The sequence below is a fragment of the Gorilla gorilla genome, chromosome 22, assembly GCF_029281585.2.
Source record: "Gorilla gorilla gorilla isolate KB3781 chromosome 22, NHGRI_mGorGor1-v2.1_pri, whole genome shotgun sequence".
Taxonomy (NCBI): Eukaryota; Metazoa; Chordata; class Mammalia; order Primates; family Hominidae; genus Gorilla; species Gorilla gorilla.
The window spans coordinates 33563929-33583383 of record NC_073246.2 but is presented as its reverse complement, the minus strand read 5'-3'; the positions used below and the strand labels follow the sequence as shown (position 1 = coordinate 33583383).

Genomic DNA, 19455 nt, shown 5'->3' with positions numbered 1-19455 from the left:
TTTGTTTTGTTTTGTTTTGTTTTGTTTTTCCTAAATGTAGATGGGTTCATCATGGTAAATTAGTGCTTTAAATATAATGTCTTTTAGCAATATGTTTTGTCCTGTTCAAAAAATTTGGATACTGTATTTTTAAAGTTTGCCGTCTTAGAATTAACTGAAAAATATTCACCAAAGGTGGAGAAAAACATATAGGTACATGGGTATTTTTCCCCTAAGGAGCTAAAGTCAGTGTTTCTTCAGTGTCTTAACACCCCATTCTACCGTTGGATTGCACTGCAAAAAGATTTTGTCTGATGTTAAGTAATTACAAGGCACCCCTAGACTTGGAAAAGTAGTCCCCAGTATACTACTAGGCTATTCAGGGAACTTCAGCCTTTCCCTGTTAAACTTTTTCCTTTTCTCTAAGTTTTATGTTGGCTGGGTTGGGTGAGAGTTGGTAAGGAGAAGATGCCAGTGAAATTTCCATCCTAGGACAAAGTGAGAATTAAAGGGTAACCAGTTCTGTAGTGAGAATAAGGCTTTGAATGAGATCCAAGCCTAGCTGGTCCAGATTGCTCCCTTGCTGCCCGAGTCGGAATGGATAGAATGATAAAGAATAATACTCTCAAGACTTATGACCTTGCTTTGTTTTCTTTTTATATTTTCACTAATGGTGAAATAGATTGCCTGGGCCTTAAACAAAGGAATAAAGGCAGATTATAAGCAGTATTGGGATGTAGAACTTGGTGTTACTTATATTCCATGGGACAAAGTCAAGCCTGAGGAACTGGAGAGTTTTTGTGAAGGAGGAATGTTGGACAGTGACACACTTAACCCAGGTAAAGCAGTATTTAATTTCTCTTACAGTTCAGTTATTTGCTTGGTAGTACATATGACAAATCGAATGTCCTGTTCCTTGCATTAGGACGTGATTTTTGAGATTTTTTAGGATCCCTCCTGTGTCAGTATCTCCATTATAAACTGAGGGTTAAATAGTGAATGAGACAAAAGAGATGCAAACACAAGTGAAATACTTAACTGATTATGGGATCTATGAATTACAAAATTAAGTAGAACTTTTCCTGTGAAACTTAATAAATCATATAGGTCTTAACTGAGGATCTTTGGTATTATGTTTTTTTTAATTTATTTTTTGAGGTGGAGTCTCTGTAGCCCAGGCTGGAGTGTAGTGATGCAATCTTGGGTCACTGCAACCTCTGCCTCCCAGGTTCAAGCCACTCTCCTCCTTCAGTCTCCCGAGTAGCTGGGACTACAGGCGCATGCCACCTTGCCCGGCTAATTTTTGCATTTTCAATAGACACGGGGTTTCACCATGTTGGCCAGGCTGGTCTCGAACTCCTGACCTCAGATGATCCGCCCACCTCGACCTCCCATAGAGTTGGCATTACAGGCGTGAGCCACTGCACCCGGCCTGGTATTGGGTTTTAATCCAGTGCTTCATGATAATTACCTTGGAAAGTTTTAGATGTCCAGAGAAGCAATCTAAAGTAAATGTGTAAGACAAGGAATTGCAGTTATTTGTGGGCATAAATATTTAAAATGCCAGATTGACAGTGAGATTGCAGGGGGGAAAATCGCAGAATGCATGGGCATGACCTGGAGATTGCTAGACAGAGGAACGAGGAGGAGCATAGGATGGCATGGCAGTATAGAATGTTTTTTGTTGTTTTTTGTTTCGTTTTGAGATGGAGTCTTGCTCTGTCACTAAGGCTGGAGTGCAGTGGCATGATCTTGGCTCACTGCAGCCTGTGCCTCCTGGGTTCCAGTGATTCTCCTGCCTCAGCCTCCCAAGTAGCTGGGACTACAGGCGCGTGCCACCGTGCCCTGCTAATTTTTTTGGTATTTTTTTTAGTAGAGAAGGGGTTTCACCGTGTTAGGCTGGCCTCGAACTCCTGACCTCAGGTGATCTGCCTACTGCCTCAGCCTCCCAAAGTGCTGGGATTACAGGCGTGAGCCACCATGCTCACCCTCACTGCCCTCAGAAAGAACATTTAAAGGAAGCTTCAAGGCCAGGCACGGTGGCTCATGCCTGTAATCCGAGCACTTTGGGAGGCTGAGGCAGGCAGGTCACTTGAGGTCAGGAGTTTGAGACCAGCCTGGCCAACATGGTAAAACCCCATCTTTACTAAAAATACAAAAAAAAAAAATTAGCTGAATGTGGTGGTGGGTGTCTGTAATCCCAGCTACTTGGAACGCTGAGGCTGGAGAATCACTGGAACTCAGGAGATAGAGGTTGCAGTGAGTTGAGATTGTGCCACTGCACTCCATCCTGGGAGACAGAGCAGGACTCTGTCTCAAAAAATTAAAATAAAATAAAGGAAGCTTCAAGCAGGAGTGACGGTTTGAGACCCAAAAAGAGATGAAACAATGTTGTACTATTCCCACATCCCACTCCCTCCGTGGATGTACAAAGCCTTCATCTAAGGATAGAGCTAGATTTGTGTTAAGGCAATCAGGTATTGAGGGCCTACTATGTGCTGGACATCTGGGAGGCGCTAGACAGTGGTAAAAAGAAGAAGATGGTGTAATCTTGGAGCTCATGGTCCAGTGGAGAATGTATTGAAAAGCTCAAGAATATAGGAGAATCCAATGGAGCCAGAGCCTCAGCGGACAGAGCAGAAAGACGGTTTTGTTTTCACTTGACTAGAAGATGTGTGGAAATAGGTGGGAGGTTTAAGTTATTCTTTAATATTAGTGAAATTTTGTTCAGGAAATATTGGGTGTTTCATTATCCTTTATTTTTAATACTTTAAATAATACATTCTTGTGGTTAAGAACATGGACTCTAGAACCAAATGTGTCTGAGTTGAATCCATCCCTGCCATTTACCAAGAATGTGATCTTGGGCAAGCTGTCTTTGCTTTTCTCATTTGTAAAATGGGAATAATAGTAGTATCTACTTGTAAATGGTTGTGAGAACTAAATAAGCTAATATAAATAGAGTGCTTGTGACAGTGCCTGGCACACAGTATGCATTCTTTTACATGTTTCTATTGTGGTTAATTTAAATAATTACTATTTCTAAAATTAGCATGGGAATTTCTTTAATAATTGGGCTAGGTTTTTATAATCAACATTTTTCATTTCTAGATTTAAAGTTACAAACTGAAAATGGTAAACTCTTGTTAAATTTCTTTCACGCTCACAGATTGGAAAGGAATTCCTAAGAAGCCTGAAAATGAAGTTGCTCAAAATGGAGGTGCTGAAACCTCACACACAGAACCAGTATCACCCATACCTAAACCATTACCTGTGCCTGTCCCTCCTATTCCTGTTCCTGCACCTATAACAGTGCCACCTCCACAGGTGAGAATATTGGGACATGACTTAAAGTGCCTGAAAGGTCCCTTTCTAAATGTTACTGTAGATACATGTCTGGATTCATAGTAAAAAACATGAGTACATATATGTGCATATTAAATTTTTCATGTTTTGTCAGATTTAAAGTTTATATTCTTCACTTTTTTTTTTTTTTTTTTTTTTGAGACAGAGTCTCTCTTTGTTGCTCAAGCTGGAATGTGGTGGTGATCTCGGCTCACTGCAACCTCCACCTCCCAGGTTCAAGCCGACCCTCTTGCCTCAGCCACCTGAATAGCTGGGATTACAGGATTACAGGCATTTGCCACCACACCTGGCTGATTTTTGTATTTTTAGTAGAGACGGGGCTTCACCATGCTGGCCAGGCTCGTATCAAACTCCTGACCTCAAGTGATCTGCCTGCCTTGGCCTCCCAAAGTGCTGGGATTACAGGTGTGAGCCACCGTGCCTGGCCCATAAATGTTTATACAACCAAAATAAATGTATATTGTCTTACATCTATCCATCCAGATTATTCAGTATCAAGTTTCATAGGTTCTGCCTACTTTTTTTCTGAGTCTTCATTCTTCAGGGACTTTGTGTCCTGAAGAAACTTGGATATGTACCCAATAAGCTGCTGCTTTGAGGGACAGGGATTTTCTTAATTTTCACCTTGGATGCTATCCTTATGAAATTTTTAAATGGATTGAAAACTTCATAATAAATGCCATTTAACATGAAGATGTGTTCTTATTATAAAATATTTGCTGTCTAGTCAGCCAACCTGTTACTTGAAAAGCAATACTAGATTCTGGTAGAACTGGGTTTAATTCTCAACTCTGTTGTTTATATTCAGCAGTATGGTATTTGGCATGTAACTTCACCTATAAGCTTCAGTTTCCTATTTGTAAATGTGCAAATTCCCTTTCCTGGCTTTGGCATTCCTCATGTGTTAGAGTTGTTTTGAGGGTTAAATGAGATAACACATGTTAAGTACTCAGTATGTTTTTTGTCACGTCATAAGAGCCGAAAAATGAAAAACCCTTTGAAAATTATAAGAACTTGAGCCATAGTTCTATGTGTGATCTACTGGATTTTTCTTGTCTTCCTTCCTCAGTTTCTCACATTAAATCTGAATCAGATAAATCTGAGCTATCATGAAAGTGAATTGTATCTTCATTTTCTCAATGTGAGGGGAAAACTGTATGCTTTGGTACATTCTTGGCTGTGATTTAAATGGACTCCCCTAGTTGGCAAACTCTTCAGCTGACCTTCTGGATATGCCCCTCCAGTGCAGGTTCTAAGCAAAATTCAATGTGTGTCAGCACTCATTTACAGAAAGCTGCCTGATTTGTTCAGATAGTGGTCTCCAACCTTTCCGGCACCAGGGACCGGTTTCTTGGAAGGCAGTTTTTCCGTGGACTGGAGTGGAAGATGGTTTCAGGATGAAGCTGCTCCACCTCAGATCATCAGGCATTAGTTAGATTCTCATAAGAACTGCACAAGCTAGATCCCTCACATGTGCATTTCACGATAGGGTTCATACTCCTGTGACAATCTAATGCCGCCACTGATCTGACAGAAGGCAGAGCTCAGGCGGTGGTGCTTGCTTGCCCACTGCTGTATGGCCCATTTCCTAACGCCATAGACTGGTAACGGTCCGTGGCTGGTGGGGGTTGTTAAAATTTATCTTTAAAAAGAAAAAAAATAGCTAACGTTTGTTGGGTATTTAAGTGCCAGGCACCAGCACTTAGTATGTATTAACTCATTTAATCTGCGTAATTATGTGTGGTTGGCACTTTGCCGTTTTAGAGAATTTAAATAGCTTGCTCAAGGTCACACAGCTAACTAAAGCGGGTGGGAGAAGCAGACAATTTGGCTCCAGGACCTGTGATCTTAGCCATTGTGTAAATTACCAAGTAGCCTGTCTTAAAGCTGTATTGCTGAAAGGACCATGGAACATTTTAAAATGTATTACATGATGTCAGAACACCAATAAACTCTGGTGAAGTATAGTGTGAAATTGCTGTCATAAAGTGAAGAGCACAACTTTGATTTCTTTCTTTCTTTCCTTTTTTTTTTGAAGACCAAGTCTTGCTCTGTCGCCCAGGCTGGAGTGCAGTGGTGCAATCTCGACTCACTGCAATCTCCACCTCCCGAGTTCAAGCAATTCTCCTGCCTCAGCCTCCGGAATAGCTGGGATTACAGGTGCTTGCCACCACACCCAGCTAATTTTTGTATTTTTAGTACAGACAGGGTTTCACCATGTTGGCCAGGCTGGTCTTGAACTCCTGACCTTAGGTGATCCGCTTGCCTCGGCCTCCCAAAATGCTGGGATTACAGGTGTGAGCCACCACACCCGGCCCACAGCTTTGATATCTATCCGTTGGTATGAATAGAAGTTAACTACCACCTGCTATTTAATAAATTGACTGGTCTAATAAGCACAAATTAAGAAACATCTATTTTTTCAACAGTATGCTCTTTTATCTGTGCTTACTGCATGGATGGGAGGGTGTCTAGATAGGTGGTTTATTCTTTTATCTTTCTTTCTAGGTCCCACCACATCAACCGGGTCCACCTGTAGTTGGTGCTCTCCAGCCACCTGCTTTCACGCCTCCTCTGGGAATACCGCCTCCAGGCTTTGGTCCTGGTGTTCCTCCTCCCCCTCCTCCTCCACCATTTTTGCGCCCAGGATTCAACCCAATGCATTTACCACCAGGTACACTAAATTGTCTGTGAACATACTTTAGAGCCTGCGATGGAGTGATACAGCATAAGTTGACATTATTTTTCTTATTCTAGGTTTTCTGCCTCCTGGACCCCCACCTCCTATAACTCCACCAGTATCCATTCCTCCTCCTCACACTCCACCAATAAGCATCCCAAACTGTAAGCATGTTTTTTTCTTTGTGTTTGCTTATCCTCTTGGAGCTGGGTGTAGGAGGGAGAGTGAACCGGTAATAGGATCTATAGTATGGCAGAAGAATGTTGACCGGAGATAATTAATTATTCAGCTTCACATGTTGATATAATTATATTCCTTAGCTACTATCGCTGGTATAAATGAAGACACTACAAAAGACTTATCTATTGGAAATCCCATTCCAACAGTGGTGTCTGGGGCTAGAGGAAACGCCGAGTCTGGTGACAGCGTGAAAATGTATGGCTCTGCTGTGCCACCTGCTGCACCCACGAATCTGCCCACCCCTCCTGTAACCCAGCCTGTTTCACTTCTTGGTAAGTTATTTTTTTTTATCATTAGTTTTCCTTGCCCCACCCCCACCCACCCCCCACCCATCCCCAAGTTAGGTTTTTAAAAAACAATGTTAATTTTGGTAAAATTATCTCCAAGACTGGCTTTTTTGGTTGTTTTTTTTGTTTGTTTTTGAGGAAGATCTTCCTCTTAAAGTCAAATATGTGTACTTGATCTTTACCAAGAGATAATCTCAAAGACAAAATCATGTTTGTCTGTCTTGAATAAAATTTGGATCTTCACATCCTTATTTGGTATAGAAAAATGATTAAAAGTAATCTCTGTGCAAAGGAATTGGTACAGAGTCACTTAACCTTAGTCTCTTCCCAGCTTTTAGGAGATACTTCTTTAACAGCATAGGTTTTTCTCTGTCTGGAGCAGTTATTATCTATCTGAAACCCCTGGACTTGGGTAGCGTTCTTTGTGGGCTAGCAAAGAAATCATCTTTGATACATTCCAATAAAATGGCTTTGTTTTCTAAGTAACAGTTGCACAGCCTGAGGTACCACTTTCCCACTCACTCTCAGTTTACTTGGCTGGAGTTTATCTGTTGTACTTTTTACCCACAACTTCAATACTGTGATCAAGGGCGATGTGACTTAGATCTTTTACATCTTTAAGCAGGCTTACTCTTGCCTGCTTAAATTATGAATAAATACATCATATGCTTGTTACAGTAGACCATCTTTTAAATTAACAAATTGTTGTATTTGAAGTGGTATTGCCAAATATAATTAACACTGGAATCCCTTAATTGGAAGTTAATATCTTGAGAGCATTACAGTGTTCTAGTCCTGTGAGCCCGTAGTATTTTTCAAAGGTATATGCATATGCCTGTTTGCTTTCATAATCTGAGTTGTTTTAGGAAAGAACCTATTGATTACCTCTGAGATGTAGGACTGTGAGACATTGGTTTGTAATGGAGGACTTTTACTTTTCACCTATGCTATTCAGTGCTGTTGGAATTTTTTATTTTTTGCATGTACTATATTTATAATAAAAAACAATTTGTTTTTAAATGGTATACTGTATTCTGCCCTCCCCTAGACTAAGCTTAGGCTGATAATAGCCTTGAGTTTATTTCCCTTAGTACACAGATTGGGTAATGGTAAAAGAGGATTTGGGATTAAAATTTATCACAAGTGATACAGGAGTGCAGTTACCATAATGATGGAAAATGATTTGTTTAATGAGGAAGTTGCTTAAGAGGTCTACCTTCCAATAGAAGTCATATCATAGAAGGAACATTGGACTAGGAACCAGGGAACATCTTTGCATCTGTTTTGTTATGCTTTTTTTTTTTTCATATTAACATGATTGCACAAGAATCACAGAATCTGGATAGCAACCCCTTCTTCACATCCCACATACACACCCTTGATTATGAATCCTAGTCTAAGGTCCATGGATGTTAGACTACCTGAAACTATTTATAAAATTGCTGCATTTGTGTTTTTTACTGGGTTTAATAAATTTGTTGAATGAGTGAAAAGATCTCATGAACTCCAGGAGTTTAATAACCACTGCTTTCAAGCAACTGTGAAGCGTAGTAAGTAGCCTGCCTGTGATTTAACATTTAGGTCTTGAAGACCCTGCCTGTTATTTCTTATCGCTACTGAACATACAATTTAACCTCTGCATCCAACATGTGCAACCAAACACAGATGAGAAGTCGGTGAGCTTGGAAAAACATAGTAAGCTAGGCATGGCTAGAAAAGTAATTAAATTCTGAATCAGTCGTAGCGTTTATCATCACCTGACATACTGTTTGCATGTCCATCTTCCTCCCACTAGATGGACCCATGAGAGGGGAACATTTGTTACATGAGCGGGTGGTTTTCAATGCAGGACTGTTCATATTTTACTTCTGATGATTATCTTCGTTCTAAAACAAAATTTTAAAATTGAAGGCTATTCTAAATCCAGAAGGGTTTAGAATTTGACATAAGAAAAGTGAAAACAATTTTGTTAAAATAAGCACTTTGAACTAAAATGCAATATGTTAGTTCAGTCATGAGAAAGAAAGCCTTCCGTCAGCAGTCTTGAAAAGAATATCACAGGAATTTTGACCTTATAGAGGAATGAGTTTTAAATGTGTATGCAAGTTAAGAAGGGTTCATCTAAGACTAACCAGTTTTATCATTTTGATAAAGGAATGTGGTGACCACACTGCAGTATTGCAGTACTAAAGGATCAGTAATTAGGTTGGGATAACAAGTGATGGAATCCCAGAACTAAGATGCTTTGGTATTTCCTCTTGGTGCTCTAATGTTTTCTTTTAAGATAATAAAAGGAATTGTTATGCTCACCAGAAAACTATAAGTCTAGAAGTTGATGCTAAACTTCAGTTTTCTCATCTCTAAAGGGGGAGAAAAATGACAAACACAATGGTGTCACGATGATTTAATGGGCTAACATCTATAAAACACTTGCTTTGGGGCCTGCTGTAGGGCAGGCACTTAGTGAATGGTGGGTGCTTATATTACAGGTAAGAAATGTCATAGATGGTATTTATAAGACCTAGAGAAGAATATCTTTTGCAATTCTAAAATTATATTACTTCATCTGTGATTGGTTTTAAACTGTTATATTGGCAGACAGAGGAAGCAAACTTTTTTTTTTTGAGATGAGTCTCACTCTGTCGCCAGGTTGGAGTGCAGTGGCGCAATCTCATCTCACTGCAGCCTCCGCCTCCCAAGTTCAAGCGATTCTCGTGCCTCAGCCTTCCAAGTAGCTGGGACTACAGGCGCGTGCCACCACGCCCAGCTAATTTTTCTATTTTTAGTAGAGACGGGGTTTCACCATGTTGGCCAGGATGGTCTTGATCTCTTGACCTCGTGAGCCACCACACCTGGCCTACTTTTTAGGAAAAAATTTATCTTGACATAGTTGCCTCAGATATTTTCGAGATAGATTAGATCATAAATTTACACATATTGAAGTTCCATCAGTTGGCTTAATGAGAAAACGTGTCAGTTTAGTGATAAATAGCACACCTACTAGATATCTGTAGTTTTTCCAGTGAGCGAGACTTAACTGAGTTCTTGGATCTTAATTTGTGAAATGTGGCAATATTTTTAAAGTACTAGGCGCCAAACAGTTGTTCAGTGGGTCTCCAAAAATTCTGTAGTGAAGCCTGATTATACTGGAAAGAGGCAGTGGGTGCCTTAAGGATGGTTTGGTTGTATCATCAGACTTAAGTGCGGGTGTTAGTTTGGGAGTAATTAGTTGAGTTGTACTACTGAATTTGGAGGGAATAAAACCAACTTTTAGAGATTTTGATTCTTTTAGTAATACTGATAATCTGAAAATATAAAATTACTTGATGCACAATAATTGATTATTACTTGATTTTAAAGAAATCTCACACACCAAAGTAGCTACAGTGGTGGTAGTTTCATAAAAGCTAAAGGTAACATTCTACAGTTGTTGGTCACTTAGGAGAGAAGGAATATTACAAATGATAGCAATTCAGTTCATTCTCTTTACTGTATAAGTGTTTGTGTTTACTTTTCAAAAACTTTTGTATAACATGTATCTCTAATATGTACAACCTATTTTTATTAAAAAGTTCATTGTAAATGTAAAGTTTGGGTTACTTTGGTGTTCCAAACAATAAAAAAGAATACACAAAAAAATGTTTGTTTGTGTTACCTATCTCTACTGTGTTACCAGTATATCCAAAATATCTTTTCAAGCAAAAACTGTTCTAGGTCGAACTCATTCCTTTTATGGAAAATTAAAGCCTCTTGACAAGTATGTTTATTCATTAATTATCAATATGAAGAGATTACCACCAGTTTTTGTCACACTACTGTAGCTGATGGTAAAATTTATAAATAAGAGTTGAGTATTTGTAAGATCACTTCCTACTTGTAATTTTTGTTACCAAAGGTTTTAAAGCAAGAGTCACAAGTTGGTGGCCTGCGGCTAAATTACTAGGCAGGGGTGTGCTGCGCTGCAGTCCTGGCATGGCTTCAGTAGACATTTGAGTTGATGATTCCAGATTTGGACACCTCAGGAAATTGTGGGGACAGAATTGGTTTGTGAATTATATTTAAACAAGCGCAAATGTTTTTATGCTATCGTTATGATCCCTGAAACTGCCTAAAAGATGAATAACTTTGCCAGCAATATCAATAGGAATTTGATTTTGATGATTTCACTTAAGTTTGGATTTCTTTGCCCAGTTTCTGTCTAGAATTTTAGATTTTTTAGTAGCTCATTTTTAGCAACACTTACTAGAATATTAAAGCACCAGTCTACTAGTAATGCACTAGTTAGCCACTGACATTAAAAGGAAGCCTGAAGAAAATTCTAGAAAGTAGAGTTTTCAAAGTACTAACATAATACGTAATTTTTTAAAAAACAATTTTTGTGTTTTAATTTTGTTTGAATTTTGATGTTTGGTTACATTAAATTATAAGCTAGAGTGATATATCAGGTATTTAGTTTGGTACCCAAAAAGCCTGTTTACTTATCCTATAAAAGTGTTCTTCTTTGAAAGCTTTAAAATATTTGAATTGGTACTCTAATTATTGTATTATGTTATTCCATTAGTGTTATATAGTAGAAATGGTTCTTAAATACGAATTACAGTACCTTCAACTTAGTATATAACATTGTTCATTGGATACAGTGGATAATGCAAAATAGTGATTAATCTAGAACAAATACTTGGCGTGGATATGAATTTACACATGAACACACCATAGTTTCTCACAAGGCAAAGCACTTCAAATGAAACGTGGGGAAAGTCTTGCAGAAAACCTTGAAATATTTTAACACATTGTCTCCCTTTCTCCTGGGCTGTCACTTCTTAGGCTGCTCCAGAGTGCAAGTCTGAAGAATGTCTTAAATTTAAATCTCTCTGAGGGACATCTTGAGGAAGGTGGGAGGGGCAGTAACTCTGGGCTCTAGATTGATTTTGGTAGACAAAGTTAATTGCTGTAAAGAATTTCAGGTAAGATTTTTTTTCCAGCTAATATTGAAAATAAAATTGCCTACAGATAATCTCATTCAGTGATAGAAAGTTAACTTTAGATTTCAAGTTTATTGACTCTAATAGTGAAATTTTAACTCATAGCTATTGCACTTTGTCAATTATAGTAACATACTTAAGTAATTATTATTATGCTAACTGAAATTCCAAAAAGCAAATCTGTAGGAAGTTGACCATGCAGAGCCTACTGTACATTATTTTGAAAAAACCAAGCATTTAAAAAAGATAATCATTCTCCAATTTCACTTATAACATAATATACCCTTATGCCAAAAATAGATGAGTCACATCTCAGTATATCTGCATTATATATTATTGAAAACTCAAATTTCTCTTAAGAATCTCTTGCTAACATTCTAAGCATCATTTTTAAAATATAATCTTAATGTATAATACAATCTGAAAGATGCTTTTTCTCATTCTTTGAAAATTGGCTCCTTATTCTTCCATTTTCCCCAGCTCTCAGAACATAGTGCCTTCTATAAGAATAACCTAGGAGTGTTTTCAGAATAAATAGGCCTAAATGTTATTGGTGAATCTAGGCAAAGGAAATAACATGTTGGTTGTACTGTTATTTCAGTTTTCTGCAGGTCTGAAATGGAAAAAGGATAATACTTGCTGATTAAAAAAAAAAAAACTAGGGATATATGCTTAGGGATCTTCAGGCATTGATGAAAGAGATGAGTGGTTGATACATCTTTTTCTTCATGTGGGAAAAGTTCATGTTTAGTTCATGCAAAATGCCACAGTGACACTCATTCTGTAGAGATCAAATCAAAACGGTGGAACTGCAACAAAGAACAGAAAAGGAGGTTGAAAGAAAACTCATCCTTTCTCAAAGTTCAAGTCCTCCTAGGTTTATGCTGGAAAGATTCTTACCACCCTGGGAAAAGACCTGGAGCTTGTAGCCTCTATTCTTAATCCCCTGAGAGGTATCTTCTCCTTGATGAGTTTGGTCATCACCTCTGCAAACACCATTCACTCATATGTTCAATAAATATCTAATCAATAACCATTGTGTGCCAGGCACCCTTCTAGGTACTAGAAATACCAGAATGAACAAAACAAAACCTGTCTTTCTGGAGTTTATATTTTCGCAGACCTGGGCTAATAATTTAACATGGAGACGTTTCTATGAAGAGAGTAAAACAGGACAGTTAGGCAGTATAAGGGTGTAACACAGATATGTACAATTTTAAATACGATTGCTAGGGAAGGCATCTGAACCAGTAATGAAGAGAATACCCTCATGTAAATACGGAGGAAAGGAATGTAGAGTGAGGACCAAAGGAAAGGGGGCCTGAATTGAGATGGGGCGTGGATTGTTGAAGGACCACAGCAGGAAGGGAGAGCAAAGGGAAGAAAGTGGCAGGAGATGAGCTTAGAGAAGGTTGTTGAGCACTAGGCTTTGAGTGCAGTGGGAAATGGTGTAGAGTCTTTTATCCATGCCATGATCTGATGATGATCTGATGTGCAGTTTTTAAAGTATTACTGTGGCGGTTAGAGAAACACTCTAGAAGTTGGTAAGAGTGGAAAGGAGACCGGTTCTGATGCTGTTGCAGCAGATGAGATGGGAGCTAGCCCACGTTGGGCTGGTGCAATGGAGGTGATAAGTGGTTACAGTCTGAAGATATTTTGAAGATAGAGTCTTCAGAATTGCCATATTACTTAAATACGGAATGCGACAAAGAGTCAAGAATGACTCAAGTTTTTTATGTGAGCAACTGGTAGATGTAATTGCCATTCCTGTGATGCGCAAACCTGTAGAAGTGGGTTTGAGGGGAGCCTATCAAATTAAAATGTTGGATATTCTAACTTTGATACCCAGGTACAGATGTCAAGTAAACTACTGGTAACATCTAATAGAGCTGCAAATTCTGGCATCTTCAGCAGATAAAGATAATATTTAAAGCCGCAGGAGCCTGTGAGATTACCTAAGGAGAGAATGTAAATAGAGAAGTGGTGAGAGGTCTGAGGACAAGAATTCTTCAGCATTTGGCAGCTAAGAATATGATGCTGTGACACTAAGGTAGACATAGTTCCACGTGCCAGAAACTCTTAAGCAGTTTGTGTATATTAATCATTTAACCCTTGCAGCCCTCAGGGTTATCTTCATTTTATAGATGGGGAGACTGAAGCACTTGGAGATGAAGTAACCTTCCAAGGGTCACATAGCTACAAGTAGCCGTGTTAGAATTCAAGGTAGCCCCACTCCAACAGGAGCCTGTGCTTTTGACCACTATCTATACTGTACTCTCCAGCAAAGGATACTGAGAAGGTACAGCCCGTGGGCTAGGATACAAATGTAGAGGGAGATAATCTGAAAGCCAAGTAGAGTTTCTAGGCAGGAAAGAGGGGGAGAGAGGTGAACTATCAGATGACACTGATGGATCAAGAAAGAGCGCTGTGACTTGGCAGCTGGATTTAGCAAAATGAAGGCCCCTGGTGACTGAGAAAAGTGCTTTCATTGGATTGATGAGTTCAAAAGCCCAGTTATATAGGGTTGTGAGAGACTGGGAGATGAAGGATACAGTTAAGGATTTTGAACATCTCAGGAGATTTGCTATAGAGGAGAAAAACAAGATGGGGTGATACCTGAAAGGAGATGCAGGGTGAGGGAGTTTTTAATTTTTGTTCTTGTTTCTGAAAGATGGGCAAAAACTACGGCATACTTACCATTGGGAAGCCCAGTAGAGGGGAGAATGTTGGTGCAAGCAAGAAGGGCTATGTGCTCGGTTGTTATGTTAGGTGAGAGGGGACAGATCCAGGGTACAAATAACAGGTGTAACCATTGGAGCACGGACAGTCACAGACAGTAGGAGTAATGTGGATTCAGGTGCAGGTAAATTGGTAGATTTGGTGGCATGTGGGTGAATGAAAAAGTCTTTTTCTAAAGACCTTTTTAAAAAAATGATAAGCCAACTAGGGTAACTAAAATATGGTATATTCATATCACGGAATATTAGTAATAAAAAATGGAGGACTTAAACATGCAACATGGATGAACCTTGAGAAGATACGCCAAGCAAAAGTCAGTCACACAGGACCACATATTTTATGATTCCATTTATACAGAATGTTAATAGGTAAACCCACAGAGACAGAAAACATTACGTGGTTGCTTGGGGCTGGGACAGATGAGGGGAAAGCTGGGGAAATAGAGATGGCCCACGGATGCAGGATTTCCTTTTAGGGTAATAAAAATGTTCTAAAGTTGATTGTGATAGTTGCCCAATTCTGTGAATATACTACAACCATTGAATTGTACATTTATGTGGGTAAATTACAGGCTGTGTGAATTTTACCTTACTGAAATTAACCAAACAAAACAACTAAGAGTAGACAGGATTAAGGAGGACCTTGAACATGTGTCCTCATCCAGGACATGAGAATGTGGATTGACTAGGAAAATGTTAGATTACTGGCCAGAATGAAGGGTCCACTTGGGTTGTAGTTACAGAAATTTGAAATGAGAGCAGTCAGCATACTCCACGTCCAGGTGGAGATTAGGCAGAAGAGTTGCATTTAAAACCAATGTTGGGGATTTTCCAGGCAGATATGGTGAGGGAGAGCCATGGACTCCAAAGCAGGTAAGGATTAAGATAAAAACATGAAGGGCCTTGTGGGGCATGAGCCTGGTGGGACTGAAGATTGTTTGGGGAAAGGAGATCTGGAGAGAATAACCTGGAAAGAGGAGAAGCAGGTAAAGAGTGGGGTACTTGAAATTGGGAATTTGGAAGTAATGACTTTATTAGTGATCAAACATCTAGAGCTCCTAGAGATGGTGGCTCTGGTAGAATGGAAGATAGGGTTGTTGACCAAAACAGGTAGAGGAACTGAGTCGTTCCTCTTTTTCTGTAAAGATCTCACTGAAATTTTGCATCCTCTGCAAAATCCTCTGCAACTGATGCAGTTGGTCACTCCCACAGTATTTAAATCAGACCTTTTACATTTTATGTTTTATATCTGTCTCCCTGACTGCGTACACTCTGTGGTCTTTGACAGAAAGCCACCCTATTCATTTATATGCCTTTTGTATCCCTTATGCACATTCTCCGGAGATTTCAAGGTCCACGTTGGACTCCAACTGTGAAATCAACCTTCCTTTCTCCCACCTCCCCCGTAGCCCTTTAATGTACTTGTTCTTTATTTCACACCATTTCAGGCATCTTTGCTGTAGATGGCAATGGTGTCTCCCCACCCCCTTTTGTAATTGTAAAACAACTGTTTTTTGGATCGTCATAGGAAATATTTACAGATTCTTGATTATTTTTAGTTAAACTCCAGTGTGTTTTCCATACTTCCCAAATTTGAATTCAGGCACTTAGAGCCATCACTGTTTTGGTCTGCCCTAACGCCTCGCTGTATTAAAAATTTGTTTCCCAGGTCTGAGCCCTTTTTTGTTTCACCTATATTCCAGGGGAGTTAACACCATCACTCTTCTGATCTTGCGTTGACAGCTGCATCCGCTCAGTTAAGGCAGAGAGCTGTGTTCCTTCATCGCTTACACCCTGTCCTTCCTGTCCACTAAATGTCTTCAGCGTGTCCTCCATCTCTAGCACCTCTCACTTCAGTCTCTTGTCACTATCACTGTCACTGCTGGATTCTTCGAATAAGTACCTAACTACTCTCGAGGGGCCTTCCCCTCTTGGCTATCCTGTACACTACTTGCCAGAAGGATCTATCAAAAACAATCATAGAATCATTTATCCCTGCTAAAAGTTCCTTGGTTTTCTGCACCACTAGAGGTCAAAGTCCAGGTTCCTCCTTATGGCATATAGGGCCTCTGAATTGCCCTGACTTATCTCTTCAGCTTCATAAACCTCACTGTATTTTCTCCTTTCTTCTTAGTTTTCATGAAGTCATTTTATTGTGGTTCTCTGAACCACACACACCACTGCTTTACCTTGCTATATGCCTTTTCAAAAGCTGCTAGTAATGTCTTGATAGTAACGTCCTTCCTTAACTCACTGGCCTTGTCCATTTTCCTTTGAGATCCAATTCAGACACCCCCGATGACTGCCACTCAGATTCACACACCAGCTTTATGAGTCTCACCTCTATACCACCATGCTAGCTTGTGCCATCTCCTACAGCAATTGAAATTTGTCTATTTCTACCAAACTTTGTCCCTTTTGAAGGAAAGGACTATTAAATGAGTTAATAGAAAATTCACATATTTAATACATAATATGAATGAATTGGGTTTTTAAAAAATTTATAACTTTAGAAAACTCGTCAGTGATATCACACGTCATATTTCCAGATGAAATGAATAATTGCTTTGAATGCCCTTTTCACCTGGGTAACTCACAATATACTCTGATGGTTTATGCCTAATGCCAGCTTTCCTAATAAGGACTTCCTAGCCAGCATGCTTGCCAGTCTTCTGCCACCTAATGTGTTTTTAATATAACTGATTATAAAAGCATTACATGTTCACTGCAAAAGGGAATAAAAGGAACTACAGATAAAATTTTTTTGTGGTCTGAAGGCCATCTGGGGCTATGGGCATATTCTATCAGAAATCTATAAATTTAGTTGGCTCTCAAAGGGTTGTAAGGAAACCCAGCTGGCCACATCTTTTTAGCTTTATTTACGAAGAAGGGAAAGGATTTGAGTGTATAATGTTTTAAGCAAATCCCACACACAAATATCCACATGTATCAAACAAGTAGGCAATTCTTTATAAAAAATGTGCTTTTATATAAGGTTTATGATTATTGTAAATTTTAACCCTGTTAATTTATACCCTCAAATGAATGCAGTAAAGTACTTAAGAGATGTGGTCCTTCAGACTGGGGTTTGTATTTTATCATCAGGGCCCATTTTCTCTCTTCTGTACAAAGTTGAGATGGCTTTGCATCCTTTGGCCACTGTCAGATACTTGAGGAAGCCAAGTCATGGGGCAGTCAGGAGTAGGACCTTCCCATTGCCCTTCAGGAATCACTTTCCTTTTGAAGACTCATCTCAACTAAATTCTCTTGTTATAATAAGATGCTTTGAAACTGTTTCCCCCGTTTTTCTGGTGTTATTTTATAATTTGGCTTGGCCACTTGAACCTATAGATAGGCACCAGAATGTGCTATGCTGACCTCCGTAACAGTAAACGTTGGTCATTTTAGTCCTGGAAAACAAATCTTTACTGATAAAAGGTGATGGGAAAGTAAAGTTCAGTTTGTTTCAGGTGTTTCTATATAATGATCCCTTTATTAAAAGAGACTGTGCCTGGGCATATACATTTTATGTTTTGGATTAAAGTCCACAGGTGTTGGAACTACACTATTCCTTTACAAAGTGAAAGCAAGGACATGTGCTTCTGTTGCCCCAGTGTATGGTATATACTCAGTAAATATTTCCCAAATGATGTGAAGAGTGTTTTATTTCGATCTGAGATACAGTGTAGCTGGTGTCCTGTACTTGTTCATTGGGATTTTCCCAAAGTGTCTGAAGAGCCTGTGAAGGGACAGAGCCATCACCTCATCCATTTCACAATTTCTGGCGCTTTTGCTGTGGTAATCAGCATTTCCCAACTTTAGAGCTGACATGAAAGCTCAATGTATTTTTTCCGGTTACCGAAGTACTTTAAACTATGGCAGGTGTCGAAGAAGCAGGAGGAGTTGATTAAGATTTTAATTATCAGAAATGGAAAATGTTGTGTTTGTTTTTTGCAAAATCAAATGTTTAGTATTAGGATATTTATTACTTTCCTAAATAGATATGCAGAATAATTTCAGCAGTTACATGAGCCAAACACTGAACTCACTCTCATGTATTTTATCCTATTTGATCTCAACAAGTGGCAGGTATTATTACTATGCCCATTTTATAAGCCAGAATACTGAGGCACATGTCCAAGATTGTATTTCACTGAACATAGTATATTTCTCTTTAAGCATTTAGAAGAAGATATTTTTATGTAAATACCAAACCTGGTGAGTCTTTATGTTAAAAGAGTATTATAAACTAGTTTGCATACCTTTTCAGGTCCACTTTAGTGCTGAAGTGTGACAAGTACTATTGGACAACACGTTGTGGGTAGCAAAAACTAAAGTAGAAGTTCTTATTTAGCATGATGTAATTATTAATACATAAAATCTAGAAACAGGACTTGTTAATTTGCTAAAGTAGGTGGGAAGAAGTTTATTCAAATTGTAAATCTAAAATAACATGATGTTGGGGAAGAAAGAAAACTAGTACTAAAGTATTGGTCATTTTTCTGTCAGTGTCACCCAAGTATTTTTCTTATCATTGCTAACTGATCATAACCCATAACTTGCTCAAAGACCTTTCTGCAGCACATGGGTGAATAGCATGTTCTTAACAGTACCTGGAACGTTTCCCATGATCAGAATAACTCCTTTCAGTCATAGTATTATAGTATTTGTCTTATTTATATTTGCAAAAGAATAAATTGAGAGATTCCAATGCTTTTCTGTACCTAAGTGGTGAACCCCAAGCAGAAAATGACAGGTTGTTGAACTTGCGTGACTCTTATATCAGTATGAGCAAACCCTCATGTAGATGGGAAAATAAAACCAAGAAGTCATTGTTATTTCAGCAGCACCAACCTTACCAGACTTGCCACCTTTGGAAGAATGAATAGAAATAATGAATAGAAGGTGAACAGCTGAACATTGAGCATTATTCAGGTCGTGATGGCCTCGCAAGTTAAATATCGTGCTGTGCCTTGAAAAAGGAACTGTAACAATAAACTTCACATTTGCGTATGGATCTTTGTTTTGTAGACATTAGTGTTTGTTTGATGCACATTGCATAATAACTGCATGAGGCATTTTAATAATATGGACTAAGTGTAGCATGAAGTCAAAGAGATCTTCCTCTTTCCTGGGTTTTCTAGGTCAGTGACCTCATTTTTTTCTAGTAATAAGAAGACGGG

At 38.8% G+C, this 19455-nt stretch overlaps 1 protein-coding gene across 2 annotated transcripts in view; it reads left to right on the top strand.

The window, feature by feature from the left end:
• Positions 1-19455, top strand: part of SCAF4 (SR-related CTD associated factor 4) — a 61642-nt gene that overhangs the window by 40438 nt on the left and 1749 nt on the right. Inside the window, exons 15-19 of one of the 2 annotated variants that reach the window (XM_031005267.3) lie at positions 662-818; positions 3149-3306; positions 5854-6019; positions 6103-6189; positions 6346-6537. In XM_031005267.3, coding sequence (XP_030861127.2) covers positions 662-818; positions 3149-3306; positions 5854-6019; positions 6103-6189; positions 6346-6537 — 760 coding nt within the window. The remainder of the gene's footprint in view (positions 1-661; positions 819-3148; positions 3307-5853; positions 6020-6102; positions 6190-6345; positions 6538-19455) is intronic. The other variant, XM_031005269.3, reaches the window with a different exon arrangement.